Here is a 22,250-nt window from a genome sequence, read left to right on the forward strand (position 1 = left end):
TAAAAGAGGCCAGATTCGCATTTATACCTTTAAAAAAAGCAGACGCAGATGTCAACTGACTCATTTGTGTATATTTTGGAAATAAGCTGAAGATATGCATGTGCAGTTCATCAGGACATTTAAAGAATTCTCAACTTTTTTATTGTGGTTCTGTATGAAAAACGACTTTAGAAATTAAGGAAGTTATATTCTGGTATCTTTTGTATGCTAGATAAAACCTTGACTCATTACAATTTGGTCTAACTAAAACACCTTTTAATATGACAAAGCTACTTGCTCATTAGAAATGAAATTTTAGAATTAAAGGCATATCACATATGCTTCATCACCTAGGATAAGTAAAGAAGGAACTAGAGTAGCATTTTGTTCATCTAATACCAGAATGACAAAAACTTCAATTCCTCCAAATGGTCTTCTCCCCACTCCACCTTTTTTTAAACACAACAAAGGAAAAAATTGCAAATGCTTTTTGATTCACCAAACCTTTATTGAAAAGTTCACTTGATGTCATGCACTGAGCATCTTGCTAGGTCCTGGAAACACAGAGATGATGAGGTACAGTATAGTCTGGGCCCCCAGTGGGTACCCAATTTATTGAGGAAAAGAAGAAGGCTTTTCAGGAACAATTCCTGGGTTAGATTTGAAATGGAGGAGGGGCCAGGAGGGTGTAGGGGCTCAGGGATGTGTTCTGCTGGAACGCCACACCAAGCAGGAGCCTTCCTTCTTAAGGGATATAACACTTTAACCCTTCACTACAACGCTGCTTTCCCCCAAAATAAGAAACCTGCTTTGTATAGTGGCCAAAGGAAATTGAGTGGCGACATTTGTGCAGAAATCTTAGACTCCTCAGCTTGTTTCATTAGGCAATCACACATCTTCTAGAAAATTACAGAGAATGGTGGTTACAGTAACAGTTCTATACAGACTTTCCAAAGTAACCAACAACAAAAAAAATGAATAACCCATACATTTAAATATATATATGATTTCTGAAGCAAACTACTGTGACCCTGGGTCATACTGACAAATTTTTACAACAAATCCTTGTTCCTAGAGTTACTGTGACAATGTCACCCTTTGATTATGTACATATGTCAAAGCACCCACTTAAATATTTAGTTACTCTGTGGGTCTAATCACATCCATTCTATGCATGGTGAAGTACAGTTCGTAAGCACGGCCAAAAACCAGCAAGTCTACAGCGAGAGTGATATACGAGCTGTCTGAAACAACCAACCCAGCAGAGAGTAAATCCTAAAAGTAATCAACAGTCACTCTGAATTAAAATGTTTAGGGCTGTATTTGAATTAAATCCACCTGCAGTGACAGAAAACCCCCACCAGGTGGAGTTAAAAGATGCAAGCTTCACTTCCAAATTCTTGGGTTTCCTGAACTCCCAACTATTTCACATTTCTCCTGATTGAGAAGGAGATTTGGCTACTTATCCTCTCAAAATTACTAATTAACGGCTTTTATTTCTTTTAAGGCAAGTAATAGGCAGGAAAGAAATTCAACCATTTAAGAAGTTTTGGGAAAAATTAGCTCATTCAAGAAAAATCGGAGTTCATTAACAACCAAATGAAAACCAATGGATTCAGTCAGACTGAAACCAAAACCTCTGGGGATTAAGGTGCCACAGTCTGAACTTTGATAGATCACCACATCTTCACAAGGTCTCCCTACCAAATATCCACCTTGTTGGTCCAGTCAGAGTTACCAAGTTCTCAATTCCAGCATCCCTCTAATTCCTGAAGAGCAAGTTTTAGGTACTAAAAATTGACCAATGCCATGGCAGACATCCCCTAAGATGACTCCCATATGAGTCACACTCCTGTATAAGCTCCTCCCCTGAGCACAGATGGAACCTGTGACTTGCTTCTCACCAAGAGACTATGTATGGCGAAGGGCTGTCACTCCTTTGATTAGGTTGCATTACATGACCACTAAATTTGTGATTTGTCATGCAATAGGAAACCGATATGCTAAGCGAGAAGAGGACATTTAAAATTCATTGCACACATTTCTGACAGACCTCAACTCTTCCACCCCGTTCCCCAGACATCTAGCTCCCTCACCACCGTTCATGAAGGAAATCACTCTTCCGACCGTCTTACACATTCTTCTCGAGCAGCTGTACATGAGCAATCAAGTACGTGCATACAGATATATTTTCCCCCTTTTATAATATTCAAATGGAAGCCTCCTATAATACTCTTTTTTATCTTTCTCCAACCACATTACCTTGTGAATGTGGCATTGTGCTCACTCCCTTTTAATAATTCAACTTAACTCCATCATACAGAAGACCCATAACGTTTTTAGTCCTTGTTGATGGAGACATTTAGACTCCAGAATGTTTCCAGTCTTATGTTTATACATTTCGCACTTCACACCTAGTAGATCAATTCTTAGAAATGGAATTCTGCTGGGTCAAAGGGCATGTACATTTTTAATTCTGCAAAACAGGCTGCACTGATTTACACTCCCATGGGCAATGTATATGAGTGTCTGTTTCCTCACCCCTTGCCAACCCAGGTGTTACAAGTTGACATCAAATTGATTTTATACAAATTCTTGACTCAAAAAGGTTAGTTTCATCATTATCCTCAAGCTCATCAGGTTCACTCTACAAATACTGATGAAGTACTCACTCTGAAAAGGGGATGGGTTTCTAACATGGAGAACAAGATACATCAATGAAACGAGTAAGGGCAGAGGGGTAGATGATTCCAACATGGGCAAAATCTCCTTGGAGGAAATGGAATCTGACCTACAGGACACACAGGCCTTGGGCAGAGAGGGAGGCCCAGAAGGCAGGCCAGAACAAACAGTGAGGAGAGGAAGATGGCAGCTTGAAGAGCAACAAAGCAGGGCCTTAGCTCCGAAGGAACCAAGAGTCAGTAGAAAGAACACTGGATTGAAGAGTTAGAATTTCCACTTCTGGCACTGGTTGAACGACCTTGAAAGAAACTAGTTTATCTGGGCTTCAGTTTCCTCACGTATAAAACAGGGTGGTGAGCCCTGAAATCAAACTTCCTGTAGCTGCAGAACTAACTGTGTTGAAAGTAAATTTATAGTGAAGACTAATGTCAGACAGACAGAACCGTGCTGGGAGAGGGGGACGGAGGGAATTCCTCAGCCCCACTTTCTAGTGGCTCCATCCTGACAGCCTGAGAAACTGGTAAACTCCAAGAAATTCTTAGGATTATGCAAAGTACAGTTCAAAAGCAATGAGACCTGGATAGCTCAGGTCCCCTTCAACTCTAAAAACGATTCCAGCTTTCCCTTCAGTGTTGGATAATGCACCTGCAACTCTGCCTGCCTACACTGCATTCATTCACTGAGTACCTACTATATATATAACTCAGGCACTCTTCTAGGAGCTGGGGAGACAACAGTTAAGAATACAAAGATTCTTCCCTCTGAGGTTCAATCTCTACTCAGGGAGAAGAGAAATAGAAGTAAACAAATTTATAGTATGTCAAAGAAATGAGGGTAAGAGGGAAAAGTGTAACGAGGATGGGGGTGGGCTGTTCCATCCATTAAATCCTACTCTCCCTCATGTTATGACTCTTCAATTCAGTCTTTCCAGATTTTTGTCCTCACAGATCGTTTTTTTCTTTCCTCTGAAATCCTGCAGCACTTTGGACCATGCATTAAGCCTCTGCCATTTGTTCACTATTTCACTGTGCTGGGCTTGTTTCACCCAGATTGCAAGCCTCTCAAAGGTTCTATCCCAACCTTGGATAGCTACAGCAGGACTATTCCAGCAGCACAGAGCCCGCACTCAATACCTGTTAACTGCTATGAAAAACACTGTCATCTGAGAATTACAAATGTGTGCTTAACTTCCTTTTCCCAACACCATGGACCAAAATTTTTAAAGAACTTAAAAGAGCAGAACCAAGGGGTGCCTGGGTGGCTCAGTTGGTTGTGTCTGACTCTTGATTTCAGCTCAGGTCATGATCTCAGGGTCATGAAACTGAGCCCCACATTCGGGCTCTGAGCTGAGGAGTCTGCTTGAGATTTTCTCTCTCTCCCTCTCAGCCTGCCCCTCCCCATGCTCCTGTGCTTCCTCTCAATCTTTCAAATAAATAAAAACTTAAAAAAAAAAAAAGAGAAGAATCAAATGAACAAATTAATGCAACAGAAAACCAAATTGGGTCTAGTAAGAAGTAAGGATGGCCAGGTGGTCCAAGCGTTTGCATTAGACGTTAATTCCTAGGATAAACATTAACTACTCAAGGCCAAAAATAGATGGTGTAGAACCTAAAGGGAGAGTGTCAGAGTGAATGTCTGTGCCCAAAGTGTGGGAAGAAGAGGATTAGCAGAAGAAAAGGGCAGACCCAGAGTCCCTGCCCCACTATGTCTCTTCCCCACCTCCTTGCCGGAATGGGTGCTGGCCCCACACCCCACTCCCCAAACGCCCCCTCAGCCTTCACACATCCTCAGGCAGCTCAATGCTCTGTTCCTCATCCCCAGGCTTCAAAACTGCCCAGGGTACCCTCGCCTCCTAGCACACAGAGTTCCCTTTTGCACCAGTCAGTATGCATGTCAAGGTTCCTTTTTTATGTCCAAAGGTCTAAGAATCCATACATGGTATCAGTTTACTTTCAGTATTCACAACTGAGAAAATACATAAATAACTACTGTGACACAGTTTTTCACAGCAGCACTAGCTACAATAGCCAAAAGGTAGAAACAACCCAAACCTCCCTCCCCAGATGGATGCATACACAAAGGGTGGTGTATTCATACACTGGACTGTTATCAGCCATAAAGAGAAATGAAGTAATGACACACACCACAGTGGGGATGAAAACGGGCTAACATACAAGAAGCCAACACTGTAAGTCACATACTGCTATGATTCCACTTCTATGAATTATCCTGCATAGATAAGTCCACGAAAACAGCTTAGTGGTAGCCAAAGGCTGGGGGGAGGGGGAAGTAGAGAGTGACTGTTAATGGGTACAGGGTGTCCTTTTGGAGCGATGAAATGTTCTTGAACTGGACAGTGGTGATGGTGTGAAGGTACCTGTACCAAATGCCACCGAACTGTACATTTTGAAGTGGTTAAAATAGTAAATGCTATGTGTATTTCATCACAATAAAATAAAGTACTAGGAATTCAGTCAACTTTAAAATAAGTTTGTATCTTACTGATCTCAACAATGTAATTGGCAAAAAGGAGCTGTGAACACTGAAAAACAAAACCACACATACCTACTGATTTACTCCCCAAACAATGCTTGGTGTGAAGAGAGTTCTCAAAGCTCCCGTACAACCGTGGCCAATCACGATGCCAACAATGGCGAACATTTAGTAAACTGGGCGCAGCTCTAAGTGCTCACACTTAATGCTGTGAGATAATTAGCCCCATTTTACACAAGATAAAACAGGCACAGAGAGAGGAAGCAACCCATCCAAGACTGAATAGCCAGCAGGTGGCAGAACCTCAGAATCTGAATCCAATCTAGTTTCAGAACGTATGTTTTTAGTCACAGCTCCGCAGCCTCAGAATACAGACACTTCTCATTCAGGCCCAATCCCTTCTCTTTCCAAAACCATGTATCCAGCCCAGACAACGTTCCACAACAGGGAAGTACCCGCTTGACCTCTGCATGTGCAGTGCCCTTCACCTGGAGCACTGATCTCAAGTGCCATTGTCACACCCCTCAAGGCCAGCAGCGCCTTCTCTCCTTGCTGGTCTAGGCTGGGGTGGAAAGAATGAGACCAGGGGCCTCCGGGGCTCTTACACAATCGGCCTTAACTGTTCCATCTACTTGCATTCATGCCTGCAAACACTGACCGAACTCCCATTTTAGCCTGAGAATAAGAACAAAGAACTCTTATGACCTCAGCAAAACCAAAGGTGCCTTGTATTCTGCAGGAGAACAACCTGGAATGCAAACCCATGAACCACAAGATCGGATTGTTTTGTCTGGCTGGCACAACTTTTTCAAACACCAACAATATAACCTGAATGCCTTCCCTGGGGCATCCATACTGTCACTAGGCATTATCTTGTGACCTGTTGGTCCAAGCACGTAGGCTACCCTGACCTAGCCCATTAACCGACTCACTCACTGCTCACTCCCAAGGATTTTTCCTCCTACCATCATTCTTTCACATGCAGTAAACATGGCTGGAAAAGACAGAGAAATAAAAGGCAAAAGAGAAATCTGAATATTATTTTTAAAACAGAATATACATTTACTTCTGAGGATTAAAAAAAAGTCCTATATAATTTCAAAGGTGGAATTATCCTTAAAATTGAAATAATGGCAAATCACAGCACAACTAAAATTTAAGAAGTTCTACAAGGATCCCTCATTAGTGTTCACATTTCTAATCAGGGACGGGGTCCTAGCAGAACAGGACCTAGCCTAGCAGAGGGTCAAAGCTGGCAGTCTCAAACCCAGTGATTTCAGAGAAAAGATGGGGGACCTTTGTTTTAGAAGGTTTATCTTTTTTTTTTTTTTTTTTTAAAGATTTTACTTATTTATTTGACAGAGAGATAGAGCAGAAGTAGGCAGAGCAGCAGGCAAAGGAAGAGGGAGAAGCAGGCTCTCCACTGAGCAGGGAGCCCAATGCAGGGCTCAATCCCAGGACCCTGGGATCATGACCTGAGCTGAAGGCAGACGCTTAACCCAGTGAGCCACCCAGGTGCCCCTAGAAGGTTTACCTTTAAATTTTAACAGCAAAACCAGACATTTTGTTTGGGTTATTTCTGTTCAGCCTAGAACACTGCTCATGTTCAGACAATAAGCACTGAAAATGAAATGGAAAGGTCATGAAATAAAAATGCTAACTGAACACGCTGGGCTTTACCATGACAGAAGAACTCTTGTTCCAAAGCTTTTGCTCTCTACACCAGTATAAAGAAGGCCAATGGCTGTCATAACATAAAGTCCACAACTGTGCCCTGCAAAAACAAGCAGCACCAGCATACTCTAAGATAAGAACTGAGTTAATATTTTCAAACTGCAGCAAAGTAATACAAGGGTCTTACTTTGGGAGAATGCAGGTCTTCACTTCTGGGGGAGCGTGGGTTATTAAGTCAAAGCCTAGAGTATGAATATTTACATCTAGTAAAAATCAAGATTAGAAAGCTACACAACTGGGGGCGCCTGGGTGGCTCAGTTGGTTAAGCGACTGCCTTGGGCTCAGGGCATGATCCTGGAGTTCCGGGATCAAGTCCCGCATCAGGCTCCCTGCTCAGCGGGGAGTTTGCTTCTCCCTCTGACCCTACCCCCTCTCGTGTTCTCTCTCTCATTCTCTCTCTCAAATAAATAAAAATTAAAAAAAGAAAAGAAAAGAAAGCTACACAACTGTTAAGCTTTCTTAATCACACTTTAAAAGTATAAGGGACCCACATTATTTACAGAAGCCCAAAGGAGAATTCTTTTGTAAAATAATGTTGTTAGTCTTTTCCCCCCCGCAATGAAAACAAACCTCCATATATCTCAGGTATATTGGGATTTCTCAAGGGGATCATTTGTGAAAAGATGAAATCCACAGAAGGAAACAAATAACCCTCTCTCCTACTCTCTGGTCTTTTTGCTGCACAGACCCACACCCAAACTCCAGGCTCACTGCAGTGTAGAAATGCAGGCCATACAAGAGAGAAAGATCGTGTTTAGATATAAGAGGCAACAAGTTAAAATGTCACTGAGGAGTATGCAGTACTTACTGCTGGTTCAACTTGACTTCGATCTGCAATATCTATGTGGACAATTTCAACAGTTTTCCATGTGTTCGGATCTAAACCGTGTACCTATAAATGACAAAGAGAAATGAAACACAGCAAACTGTAGACTATTCTTATTAGGCAAACTATTACATATATAATCTTTATCTGAGTCTTTTAGACCACATTACGAGGAATAAAAAAATCCAAATTGTTACTTCATTAAATTAGCGGTCTGAAGTCTTAAGGGATCTAGAAATCTTTTGTTACCCTTGTATACCTAAAAAAATAAGTGTGGGGAGGGGAGGAGGTGTGAGGATGCTGCCAAATTAACAGAAATCTGTCACCATTATTTTCTGGTAATCCTTAGAGATGAGTTATATAACAAAATGTACCTAACCTATGTTTAACCCAATGATACAGGACCAAGTCCTTGTAACCTTTAAGTCCTAGACAAACATAAGGTGACATTATAATTAGATTTCAAGAAGCTACACTGTGAGGTTTAAAACCTATCCTGAATTTTCAGTTTTGAAAGGACAGCAATTCCTCCACTCCTGATGTTAACTAATCATTTCTAAAACTCCCTCTATGAACCAATTAAGAACTGTTTACAAATGCCAAAGTTTGTCCATTTGGAAGCTAGAAAAGGCAGATCAACTCATACACAGACTAAAGCACACCCAATCATCTCATTTAGATTCTAAATTTTAGAATTACTGTGGAAAAAAAAACCAACATGAAATGTCAAATGATCACCCGGAAGAAAACTCAAGTCAAATACTACCAATTATAATTCAAAAGTTCTGTTAATTGGCACCAATCACATAAAAGCGAAAAATACCACAACATGAACTTAATCTCCTGTAACAGCGTAATGGTGAGGCTGGAACGGCAGTTCTCAAACTGGAGCTCTTGAGCTGGATCGTGTACCACAACACACAGCATACTGGGCCCCACCCCCAGGGATTTTAATTCAATAAGTATCGGGTGAGGGCTGAAAATGTGCATTTCTAACAAGTTCCCAGATGCTGCTGCTGGTCCAGAGACCACTCTTTTGACAGCCACTGGGCCAAGGGCATCGATCCATACCAGATGGTTTGCCAAGTTCTCTAACACATCTTATCAAAAGTTAATGATGACACTGAGTCTTAAATGATTTTCTTGAAATTTGAGGGATAAATGTGCTCCAACTTGTAAAAATCAGACGCTTGTCAACATTTTTGTAAAACATTCACAGTTGCTCCTCCTCCTCGCCTTTTGGCCATTTCTCTGACATCAACCCAGCAAAGCAGAGTGGAGGTGAAAATTAAAGCAGTCAATTTTGCTTTGTAGAGTAGCTCTGACAAACATACAGAGATGAAAAGATGAAAGAAATCTAAAGTTAATGGCTAAAATCGGTTTGTGAATTTTATCTCTGCTCTCCCTGTCCCAGAGAGAGAGAGCTGATAAAAACAGCAACTCTCCCCACAGTATGCTCTCGCACCAAGGCAAGGGAACTGAAAGGGAATGCCCCGTTTGTTGCTGGTTGCTGGCCTGCCTCACTGTAATCGGACATGCCCTGGTGTGTCCAGGTACCGGTTTCCCATAGGTGATATCACTCGGGTGATGACAGAGTGGACTACAACAGTATTCCCATTTCCAGAGGCTTCTGCACTGAAAGCCCAGAGTTGAAACTTACATTTTCTAATGTTCCCAAGTCTGGTTTGTGCCATGTTTCAATTTTAATGAAGAAATCATCTTTCATATATTCATTCTGCAGAAAACACAACAGCAAAATGACAGCGATCTTTCACTGGTTCTTTGCGGCTTTTGTCTGCAGGAGCCTTCCCCAGCATAAGCATCCGTGCTTTGACTCTATAAGACTGATCCTCAAGTGACAAAGAATCATTAGCTACCTGTTTTTATAAACTTGTCAGGCAAACCAAATGCTGCATGCTTTTAAATAATTTAAACAACCCTACTTGTCATGCAGCATAGAGGGCTAATATTAAAGAAGCTGGGAGGTTTGGTGAGCAAATACAGCATTCAAAGGAAGTAGCAGAAGCAAAATAAAGTCAACAGGGAGGTTTTGAGACAAGGCTGGAAAAAACCCACTAACACTGTGAACATGTGGTGGAGTGTAGGCTGGTGGAAAGAGCACAGAGGAGGAGCCATGCAGCGGTGGGCAGTTTTATTTTAAAAAGCAATGAATGACTGAAAATAATTATTATGTAAAGCAAAATTTAAAGATGAAGAGTATGTGACACAAAAATAGTTTTACTCACCGTTACAACTGAGGCATAATGGACAGGTGGGCAATAAAAGGGGAAAAATTTCAGAATATTAATCGAAGTCAAAACAATCTGTCATATTATTTACTGTCACGATGATTAAACTCCCTGAAAACACAGAGCATTTAGTAGTTTATGTCTGCAAAAGTTTCTATACAAGTGACACTACAGTCTACCTTAGATTATAGAGTCAATAATGTAATTTTAAAACAATGGGAGAATAATGTCACAAAAGCAATATATCACTTTAAGGCCAAATCAGCAAACAACAGGAAACTGTTTCAGACGTCTGCCATATTCCTACCCTACTATATGTGGCAATATGAGAAAAATACTATTAAAACTACACCAAAGGACACTTCTGAGTGTGGATGACCTTTCAGGTCTCACCCCTGGAGCCAGTGAGGTCAGCAAGGACCTCAAGGTGCTCTCATCTGGGAATGAACCAATGCCCCTCACAAAGGTCTAGGGGGAGGAACACAGAGAACTCTCTCCTCTGCCACAGCATCTGCAGTGACTACCCAAGAACCCACAGAGGACTTCCGTGAGTGTCACCCTTCTCAAAGGCATCAGCACCAGGAGTCCCTCTCCTCCTCAGCAGTGGGGCAGAGGGGGGGAATGAATGCCAGGAACCAGGCTTACTTGTTCTACAGTAGGGGTACGCGTTCCAGGCTTTCTCGTGAAACACCAAGGAGCCCTCCGGAGCAATCATCCTGACGAACGCAGGAACTTTGCTGTGAAGTGAGAAACAGTGAACGTATTTTCAGTAGTACCATCACTTCTTTGTTGGCATCTGCTGGGCAACCTCAAAGAGTACTGTCATCAAAGGTGATTATGTTCTAAGTTTCATCAACTCAGGCTGACTGTTAGCAACATGTTTCATTTTCAATCCCAAAGTAATCAAGTGGAAAATTAATGTAAAACTACAACATGATTAAGAACATTTAGCTGTATACAGGATTTAAGGGGCAAAAAAGAAACAATTTTGTGTTGGGCTTCTGCTCTATTCCCCTAAGGTGAAATCTGAAAGTTAACTGAGGCTATTTAAGCTGCGCATAATACAACACAGAAATTCTCTCATGTGGTTAGACCACATTCACTGTTCAACACAAAAGAATCCCTAGAATATAGGAGTATCTCTGAATAAAAGTCTTTAAATACATTTTACAGAACAAACTTAAAGAAAAGTAACAATCTGAGGAACCCAGGTGGAAATGAGATCTTAAAACATATCCAAGTATTGGGGTGCCTGGGTAGCTCAGTCATTAAGTGTCTGCCTTCGGCTCAGGTCATGATCCCAGGGTCCTGGGATCTAGCCCTGCACTGGGCTCCCTGCCCAGTGGGAAGCCTGCTTCTCTCTCCCACTCCCCCTGCTTTTGTTCCCTCTGTCGCTGTGTCTCTCTCTGTCAAATAAATAATAAAATCTTAAAAAAAAAAAAAAAAAGCATATCCAAGTATAAAATTTTGTATGTTTGGACGATGAATGGCATTTGCTGCCTCAAGTATAATCGGAAAAGGGATAAGTATATAATACATGAGGAGTCTGTGCCAATTCATAAGGTAATCAGCAAAGATGCCAACAGGTAAGTAGGCAAAAGACATCCCCAGACACGTTACAAACAGAAAACACAACTGGTTAACAAACAAATGGAAAAAATCAGTCTTTTCAGCCTTCAAAGAAATGCAAATAGAATGACCACTTCTAATGATTGTAAAGAAATCAGTTTTACATGCATAGGCTTTTCATACAGATCAGATTCAAATCCCAATGTTAGCACTTAGAAGCTGTGTGACCTTGGACACATCACTTGGCTCTCTGAACTTCCCCACGAGTTGAACACAGTTCCTATGACCTACTCTGCAAGGTTATTGGGAGGATTCAGATTAATACCTATAATGTATTTATTAGCACATTGCATAATACAGTAAAAGCTCAATAAACAGTAGGTACTGCTCTTTAATTATAATTTGACATGAAGCTGAGTACTTTCACGTGCCTTTCTTCACTTACATCCTCCAACAGCACTGCAAGCTACACATTCATTTATTATTCTGTGTAACCAGCATTTAAGTGGCTAAATAACTACATGTCAAAACTATAACCTCCAATGTGAAGCCCTACATACTTTTTCTGTATCAGAACGGCTTCTCTGAGAACTGTCAAATACAACTTAACTTCCTAAGCTAGGAGAAAGAACAAACTAAGGAGGAGACCTGGGCCCCAGAAAGGACTTATGCCTCCATACTAAGATGGAGCAGGAGCCAGAGGCATCCCTATGAATTTTGGAGGCTAAGCAAGATGAATGTAAGGAAGCCCCACCAGCCAGAGAGCCGTGCAGCTATAAAAGAGGTAGTGTGGATAGCCCCTTCGTTGCCTCCTCAGTACACAAGAACATATGTATGTCTTGGAGCTTCCGCTACTGTGGCAAATTAAACCACTGGAAAAGAAAAGCTGAAGCACTATTATACGTGACATTATAATCAAGATTCCAAGGGCACAGAGATTTGCCTGTGCCTTTACACCCTGAAAAGATAACAATAAAGGAGAATTCTTTGAGCATCCATTCTTTGCAAATCTAGAAGATTCATGCAAAGGGGCATAACCTCACAAAAATAAAGCCAAGATACCTGAAAATACTTTCATATTAAAAGTCAAAGACTATCTGAAGTCCACATTATTTCTTCCATTGCTCAAGAACTGAAACCAAAATCCCTTTAACTGGGAGAGGTCTCATCAGGGTATAATGTAATACATATGGGTGATTTTTAAAATATACCACAGGATTACCTATCCATCTAGAGTAAGACAAACAGATCTATCACTGGTTCATGTGGTCAAAGTAGAAAAAGGCAGGCAAGAGGTGCCTGTGTGGCTCAACTGGTTAAAGGTTAGACTCATGGTTTCAGCTTAGGTTGTGCTCTCATGGTCCTGGGATCCTGGCTCTGCACTCAGTGGGGAGTCTAGGAAAGATTCTTTCCCCTCTCTGTCCCTCCCCCACAGGCCCATGCATGCTCTAAAATAAATAAATAAATTCTTTAAAAAAAGGGGGGTGGGACGCCTGGGTGCCTCAGTCCGTTAAGCACCTGCCTTCAGCTCAGGTCATGTTCCCAGGGTCCTAGGATCGAGTCCCACATCTGGCTTTCTGCTCAGCAGGGAGCCTGCTTCTCCCTCTGCCTGCTGCCCCCCCTGCTTGTGCGCACACTTGCTCTCTCTCTCTCTGACAAATAAAATCTTCAATTTTTTTTTTTAAAAGAAAAGAAAAAGGCAGGGAAAAAAACAGCTGCATACTAGCTCAGAAACATATTTTAATTATCCTATTTATTCCCATAGTGCCCAATAGTCTAAAAACCTTAAACATTCATCAAAAGCTCTAAAATTTGCTGACCCAAACAGAATACTGGCAGTCAGTCACTAAAGGTCAACAAGAACCAAATCTACAAGAAAGTTTTAACATGTCTTCATTTTGCTCCCAAATGCCTGTTTTCTTATTTCCAGGATACTTTTCCACTATGTGAATTCCAACAATCAACTTTTTGACTTAGTTAAGAATGACCAAACCTCTGAGCCAGTTATTTCAAATTGACTCGCTTTTTACATTTAACATGAGAACACTAACAAACATCTCTCCTCAGTGAATCTAATTATGGACTAAACACAGGGAAAATGCATACATGGAGTAAATATAATTAAATTTCAATTCTGCTTTAAAGGAGAGAAATTTTCTTTAGTGGCCAACTTTAAAATATTCCTAACAAGGTGGTTCAAATGAACCACTTATATAATTAACAGCATACACATTGGTTTTCTACTTCAGTATCACCTACCTAGGAAGTAAATTCTGTTTTGGAAGCTTAGTGTCTCAGAAAAAGAATAAATATTAACTGAATTAACAAAATGGAGGTAGGTCTTCAAAAATAAATGAACAAAGACATTCCTCCTCTTGTTCTCCCAACGATCATGAAATGTTCTCTCATGACAAACCAACACTCATGACAGTGCTTAACTCAAGGTAAACACTTCTAGATTTGTCTAAGAGTCAGATATAAAATAATGTCCAAGAGCACAAAAGGTTCTTTGCCATACATAGTCCTTTTCCCACCCCAACTCTGAATGCATACAAAGAACATTTAACTTCAGGGTAAAATTCAACCAAAACGTTCCATCAATTGTGTTGACAGGAAATAAATATTAAGATTTAACTTCTATAACAATGGCTGTGAACCTGTTAAGTGGTAAGACAACTTTGTATAACAGTGGTAGATGAAAACAAAGGGTTTACATGGTTAAAAAATATGTAATAAATGACCATAATGTACACTGAACTTCTGATCTAGGAGCATTCTTTTTTTAAAAAATCTGTTCCTGAGATACATAACACCTTGGGAAATCATTTCAAACTGCACTTTTCCCGTGGAAGTTTTACATCCACTTGTAAACAAAATGAGCAAACTGCTGAGTTCTATTTTTCCATCCTACAACCTACTGTAAACATCAAAATGTAGAAAAACATATGAAGAATCTGAAGACGAGATTAATTTGCCATAAATAATCTTTCATTTTATAATCAAATAAAATATACCTTAAATACACTGGGCACCTCATTCATTCACTCAAGTATTTATTTACTGAGTGTCCACTGTACCAGGGGCTACGTAAATAAATGTGTAAATGAACAATTCCTATTCTGAGCTCACCTTCCAGGGAAAGAAGCAGGAAACAGAGCAGTAAATACCAAGAGGCAGTGAATTACCTCTCCCAAAGTGCAGCAGTCAAGGAACAGAGCACTGCACAAGTGAGTACCTGGTTTAAGGGTGCCCAAGAAGGCCTCCCTGAGGAAGTGAAAATACAATGGCGATCTGAGGGTGAGGAGGTCCAGCCACATGAAGACACAGGCCCCAAAGTTCTGAAATAGCTAAAGACTTGGCCTGCTTGGGTCACTACAAGGCTTCCAACATGGCTAGACTGTAGTGAAGGGGGAACAGAGGGAGAGACACAAGATGAGGATGGTGAGGTGAGCAGGGGACAGGCAGATCACAATAAGACCCATTTTATAAGCCAAAGTGTTTGGGTTTTATTCTTTCTATGACGGGAAGCTACTGAAGGCTTTAAGAAGGAGAATGACACAACCAGATTTAAGTTTTAAGAACATTTTGACTCAATTTAGTAGTCATGTTAGTAAATGAAAATTAACTGGAGTGGGCAAGAGTGGATGGAGGCAAAAATTAACTCAAAATGGATTAAAGATCCATATGTAAGAGCTAAAACTGTAAAAAAAAAAAAAAAAAAATTTTTTTTTTTTTTTTTTTTTTTGAGGGAGCAAGCGCAGGTGGGAGGAAGGGGAGAGGGAGAGAGAGAATCTTAAGCAGACTACCTCCCTGCTGAGCATGGAGCCCGACACGGGGCTCAATCTCATGACCCTGAGATCATGACCTGAGCTGAAATCAAGAGTCGGATGCTTAACTGACTGAGCCACCCAGGTGGCCCCTAAAACTATAAAATTCTTGTAAGAAAATGTGGATGTAAATCTTTGGGACCTTGGATTGGATGATGGTTTCTCTGATAGGACACCAGAAGCATAAATGACAAAAGAAAAACAAGTAAATTGGGCTTAATCAAAATTATAAACTTTTTAGGGGTGCCTGGGTGGCTCAGTCGTTAAGCGTCTGCCTTTGGCTCAGGTCATGATCCCAGGGTCCTGGGATCGAGCCCCATATCGGGCTCTCTGCTAGGCAGGAAGCCTGCTTCTCCCTCTCCCACTCCCTCTGCTTGTGTTCCCTCTCTCGCTCTCTGTCAAATAAATAAATTTTTAAAAATATCTTTAAAAAAATTATAAACTTTTTAATGCCTCAAAGGTCACTATCAAGAAAGTGAGCAGAAAACTCAAAATGGGGGGAAAACTGCAAATCATGTATAGGAGGCTAGTATCTAAAATATGTAAAGAACTCTTAAAACAGACAACCCAATTACAAAACAGGTAAAAGATTTGAACGGATATTTCTCCGAAGATCTACAAATTAACAGTAAACACATGAAAACATCCAAACCTTGAAATACCACCTCACACCCATTAAAATGGCTATTACAAAAACAAAACAAAACCTGATAACAGCAAGTGTTGGCAAGGATATGGAGACACTGGAGCCTTCCTACATGGTTGGGGGAATGTAAAATGGTGCAGTCACTTTGGAAACGGGTCTGGCAGTTCAAAAGTGAGGAGTTACCATATGACCCAATAATTCCAACTAGGAGAGTGTATGTGTGTGTGCGTGCGTACATCCAAGAGAAATAAAAACATATGTCCATACAGAAACTTGTACACAAGTGTTCATAGCAGCATTACTTATTAAGTCAAAAGAATGGGTGGCAAGAGATCAGTCTGGAAGCAACTGGAAAAGTTCAAGAGAAAGAGATAATGGTAACTTGCACTAATGTGGTGGGTATGAAGATGGAAAAAATGTGTAGAATAACAGGAAAAATTTACAAAATGACTTCAAATCCTGATTTGTGGGAAAAGAGTAAAATAACCAGACACAAACTGGCTAACTTTCAGGAGATAAAACAAGACAAGTTTTAGAGAAATAACAAAGAGAGAGGGAAAGAAGTGCTTTCCACATAACAAAACAGATCAGCAATGAGAAACAAAATATACCATAAAAGGGAAACGCATTACAGAAGTATATCTGATATTCTTCTGGAATAGGATCACTCTTTATTTAGACAACTCTGAAATGTGCAAAACTGAAGACCTAGAACTATACACAAAGATAAAACTTTGCATTAATGACTAATTTTCGACTCACGAATGAATTACTATATTGAGCTGATATTTATCAATTTCTTATGTATACTTATTCAAAGATGCTCTCTGAAGTGAATCATCACATATGATCGATCTTTGCATTTTCAGGTGATTTACACTTTTCATTTTTAAACATGAACGTAACTTTAGTTCCTGGCAATGACTGAGCTCTTAACTGGAACCGCATGAAATTTTAAAACGATTTTCAATTAAACCTCTGTTGTTTCAACCTTTGGGGAACAAGACCATTCAGGAGTTGGCATAGCTTTATGAATTCTCCGTCATTCAGGACTGACTGGAGATGGTGAAGATATAATGCTGATGAAGAATAAAAGAGTAAAGCTGATTTTCCCCAAGAAGAGGAAAAAAAACAACAAAAGGATTGGTCAGTCAGTGCGTTCCTTACTACGAAGTCTCAGGAGAGCTGCAAGTTTTTCTCTAAAATAACCATCTCAAAGGTTGCAACACATTTCCTTGCCTTGCTTCAAAATTCTTTGCCCGATAAAGTCTGTCCTCCTTCCCCACCATCCACTATTAAGTGTTTAAGTATATATTGAACATCATAAGGAAACACTCAAACTTTCATGGTAAAAGGGGTATAAGACAAATATGTACACATGAAATACATAATCAGGTGTCAAAATGAATAGACATGACAAAAAGTGATGGGAGTTTAGGGAAGAAGAAAAGTAGTCAAGGAATGCCTCTGCACAGGACAGAGCTGAGCTATGCTCAGGAAACTGGGTTTATGGGCAACCCCACATCACAAGAAAAGGACCTAAGGGGCTAAACATGGCACTTCTAGAGGACAATGAAGAGTCAGGCTTGCTTAGAGCCAATAGTTTTTATTCTGAACAGTTATAACAATTGGAGAGACATGGATAATCCTGAGTGGCTTATTAAGTTTAACTTTATTCTGGAAGATGACTTGAGACTTTAAAGACTATGAGAACATGGGATACGGTGAAATCCATGGTCTTGGGAGAATTTCTCTGTAAACTCCTTTGGCATTCACTTCAGAAAATGGAAAATATTCTAACCCTCCCACAGGGCTCAGCAGTAAAGCAAAGCGATTAAGAGTCACAATGCCTGCCTGGGTTCATGGCCTATCTCTGCTACCAAAAGCAGTGACACAGGGGCTAGTTACTTATACCTTTCTGGACCTTCATTTCCTCACTAAAAAAGGCTGCTATGGGGAATCCCTGAGCTCCCACCTAGAGCATGTACAGTGACCAGTAAGGATTAGATCCTCTGGTTAGAATTACCATGGGCAACTACTTACCGTAAATTATCAAAGGATATGGAAAGATATCCTGTAAGATTATTACTAAGATTCAAGAGGGCAAAAAAGTCAATGGTCACTAAATTATGGGGTTTTTTAATACCTTGCCAAGATTGTTTCTCAATCTTCTGGTTAAGATGAAGTGTATCTTACACCCAGAAGTGTTTTTGCTGAAATGGGAAGCTTACTGGCCAGAGAACCCAGAGAAGTTGATTCCACTGGGTAAAGTGAATCTCAGAATTTCAAGTTATCTCAAATGTACAACAAGGTGTCGGTGGCCTCAGGCAACAAATTTAGCCAGCCAAGTCTGCAATTCTATTGCTGCTATACAGTGATAGTGCACACAGCACTAGAAGTTACCCAGCGGAGCCCAAGCTGAAAAAGAGAACATACATTACTGGACACAAACTTAACTTCCTCAGGGAGATAGCTCTAAAACTCTCTAGGAACGTGGGTAAGTCTACAGATGCTGAGCTTGCTGTCCCTGCAGGACACTGCTGTCTGACAAGCTGCGAGGCCAGCCCCGTGTCGTGATTGCTAGCTTTCCTACGGCACGCTGAAGGCCTCAGCACTCACTGCTAAATGATTCTTTGCCCTTCCATAATCTAGTTATCCTGTGGCTATTGGGCCTTCGGCACAACGCTGATGCCTTTGAGCATGTGGACTTCTGATTGCCGTGCCCTGTGACTGTTCCCTCCCTCCAGACTACAGCAACAGTTGGTCCTGGTTTTGTCTTTATTGGCTGACGGGTTTTTGGTTGTTCTTCACTGTCAGAGAGGCTACCACCCGCCACACTGCCTGAGATCCATTAGTGCCATCCTCTTTCCTTTGTTCCTTTCCTGTATCAGGCCTCTCCATGCTGTCCCCAGCTGCTATCTTTGTGTGACAAAGCCAACCTTCCCTGGGCATCAAACAGCTCTTCCCATCCAATCAGACCCCCTCCCCTCCCTTCTCATGGGACACCTGTGCTCATCAGGTCCTGAGTGCTTGTTGTCAAGGACTTGGGACTGCCTACTTGTGACCAAAAAGCATGGGATTAGAACCCAGAGAATCCAGGTCAGTTACCATTCTGCCACTTACTAGCTGTGTGACTTTGGGTAAACATGCACTTCAGTATCCTCTTAGGTACAAGAGGCGTATCACCTATTTTTCAACAGGCGTGATAAGGAGTAAATGAGTGCGTGAAAGGGTAAAACCAAAGGCTACTGGGAATGATTTCAGCTCCTTCTAGGAATGAAGAAGTCATGAGAGCACTGGGAGGCTGGCCTCCAGAGAGCCACGATTTTCCTTTATTTAATCTATTAAAAGCCTGAGAAGAATTCTGAACCTTGTCCCCAAATAAGCTCTGCAGAATAATAACATCTCTTGAACTAACCATATTTATATAGCCCTCTTCAATTTAAGAAATTTATCATTTATGGTTGGAATGTCATCTGAATCAGATGTCTCAAATATCATTTTTCTAATTAAAAATGCAGATTAAAAAAAAATTAAATCACCCATAATCCCACCACCAAGAAAAAAAAAAACATTAACATTTTAGTGAATCTCTTTCTATGCCTTTTCTGATTAGTTTTTTAAAAATACATGTAATGTAGTGCATATTTATATTTATGTACATATTTGGCAACTAATCTTTTCCATGTAATGATATATCAAACATTTCCCCAAACTTCCAACTCTCAGTTTTCAAAATGAAGGGTATTTTGAATCTATTTCATGATTATCACATATGGACATAATACACCAACAGAAAGTTTTATATATTGAACTTTCTGGCTAATTTTAGAATCCCCAGAGAAAGTTAAATGTTTACAATAAAAAAAGTTTTATGTGGGGCGCCTGGGTGGCTCAGTTGTTAAGCGTCTGCCTTCGGCTCAGGTCATGATCCCAGGGTACTGGGATCGAGTCCCACATCGGGCTCCCTGCTCTGCAGGAAGCCTGCTTCTCCCTCTCCCACTCCCCCTGCTTGTGTTCCTGCTCTCGCTATCTCTCTTTCTGTCAAATAAATAAATAAATAATCTTAAAAAAAAAAAAGTTTTGTGTTGGTAAAATTCAAGTAATGAGTAAATGTAAGATACTAAAGAATAAAACTAAGTATACATAAGCAAATTCAATAGTATAAATACTATGTAGATCATACCGTCTAGAATGCCACATTTTTCTCCAACTGACACATTTTTTTAGATATACTTAGGGTGCTAACAAGTTAACAGGAACCATGAATAAGACAGTCTTATGGGTAACTGATTGATCAGAATTATTGCCTTCATTCAAACCTGCATCAGAAATACAGAAACACTGTGTTCTAGGAGGAAAAAAAAAAACACAATAAAATTTAAGATTCTGTAAAGTGATAATCTACTTTATATTCATGTGTCAATATAAACCAAGCAGTGGTCTTAAACTGAAAAAAACAGGAAACACTGATTGTCAGAGCTCACCTACAACTTTAAGGAGCTCTACAAAAACATGGGTGTTACTCGTTTCAATATGAAGACAATAAAGGCAAGAAAAGACCAAAGATCTTTCCTACCTTTTTAAAGATTTTATTTGTTTGAGAGAAAGAGGGTGAGCACGGGAGCACAAGCAGAGGGGGAGGGGCAAAGGGAGAGGGAGAAGCGGACTCCCCTCTGAGCAGGGAGCTGGATGCAGGACTCGATCCCAGGACCCTGGGATTGTGACCTGAGCTGAAGGCACACACTTAACCAACTGAGCCACCCAGCCGTCCCGATCCCTCCTACTTTTAATAAATTTGAGGGACTACTGACAAAATGGACTCTTAAAAACCATTACTGATCTTTTGCCCTTAGACAAATACTGGTATGCATTTTCTGTTTTAAAATATTTATGCCAGGGGTGCCTGGGTGGCTCAGGGCAAGATGTGTCGTAGGATCGATCCCCATGTCAGGCTCCATGCTCAGCACAGAGTCTGCTTGAGATTCTCTCTCTCCCTTCCTCTGCACCTCCCCCCACTCACTCGCTTTCTCTTAAGTATTTTTTTAAAAATATTTATGCCAAAGAGAGAGATCAGACAGCCAAACTCAGGAGAACTTCTATAAACCAAAGAGAGAAAAACAATGAATGAAAGATTTCAACAGTCAAGTCACACAAGAAATTCAAATGGTCTACTAATAGGAAAATACATTCAACATCACTAATAAGGCCTGCAAATTTTTTTTTTTTTTAAAGATTTTTTTTTTTATTTGACAGAGAGACAGCAAGAGAGGAAACACAAGCAGAGGGAGTGGGAGAGAGAGAAGCAGGCTTCCCGCAGAGCAGGGAGCCCAATGCGGGGCTCGATCACAGGACCCCAGGATCATGACCTGAGCTGAAGGCAGAAGCTTAACAACTGAGCCACCCAGGCGCCCCTAAAGCATGCAAATTTAAACAAGAGACTATTTCTGCATATCAAATTGGCAAGAAAATAAATGGAGAAAAATATGGAAAATGAACACTACCAAACACTCGGAGGGCAATCCGGCAGTAATACCAAAATTTTAAATAAGCATGTCCTTGCAGCAAAATCCCACTTTTATATATTTCTCCTAGAGAAATAGTAACCTAAGGCATGAAGATATGTACAACCATGTTCACAGAAATATTATTTGTAACCTGCAAAAAGGAAAATATCTGAAACACCTAAATCGACTTATCATTTAGAGAATAGTTACATCACCTATGCTTTGTTCACACTATGAAAGGTCACTCAGCCTTCAAAAGGAGGACATGGACATTAAATAACACAGCAGGGTGTTCACAATGTGTCACTCCATGAAAAACAAAGCCAACTGCCAAACCATATGTATGGTAGGATCCCGTTTGCCGTAGAAAACAAAAATAACACAAGTGATAGTTTATTTTCATTTTAAAAACTTATTTGAGGGGCGCCTGGGTGGCTCAGTCAGTTAAGCAGCTGCCTTCGGCTCAGGTCATGATCCTGGAGTCCCGGGATCGAGTCCCGCATCGGGCTCCCTGCTCGGCGGGGAGTCTGCTTCTCCCTCTCCCTCTGCCTGCCTCTCTGCCTACTTGTTCTATCTCTCTGTCAAATAAATAAATAAAATCTTTAAAAAAAAAAAAAAAAAACTTATTTGAGTATGTATAGAAAATGATCCGGAAGGAGAAACTGTTTCTAGTGATTCTCCCTGGGGTTATGAATATGTGATGGCAAGAGACGGGAACTAAGTTTTTATTTTATAACT

The 22,250-nt window shown here is 40.6% G+C and overlaps 1 protein-coding gene across 2 annotated transcripts in view; it reads right to left on the reverse strand.

The window, feature by feature from the left end:
• The window catches only part of PITPNB (phosphatidylinositol transfer protein beta), a 65,056-nt gene that overhangs the window by 34,890 nt on the left and 7,916 nt on the right, over window positions 1–22,250 (reverse strand). For both annotated transcript variants that reach the window (XM_045887412.2, XM_045887413.3), the window contains exons 4-7: window positions 10,609–10,700; window positions 9,961–9,968; window positions 9,375–9,449; window positions 7,697–7,780 (exon numbers count right to left, since the gene is read on the reverse strand). In XM_045887412.2, coding sequence (XP_045743368.1) covers window positions 7,697–7,780; window positions 9,375–9,449; window positions 9,961–9,968; window positions 10,609–10,700 — 259 coding nt within the window. The remainder of the gene's footprint in view (window positions 1–7,696; window positions 7,781–9,374; window positions 9,450–9,960; window positions 9,969–10,608; window positions 10,701–22,250) is intronic.

Source organism: Mirounga angustirostris, unplaced genomic scaffold, assembly GCF_029215605.1.
Source record: "Mirounga angustirostris isolate CCGP_5_RB_7025 unplaced genomic scaffold, mMirAng1.0.hap1 SCAF_14, whole genome shotgun sequence".
Taxonomy (NCBI): domain Eukaryota; kingdom Metazoa; phylum Chordata; class Mammalia; order Carnivora; family Phocidae; genus Mirounga; species Mirounga angustirostris.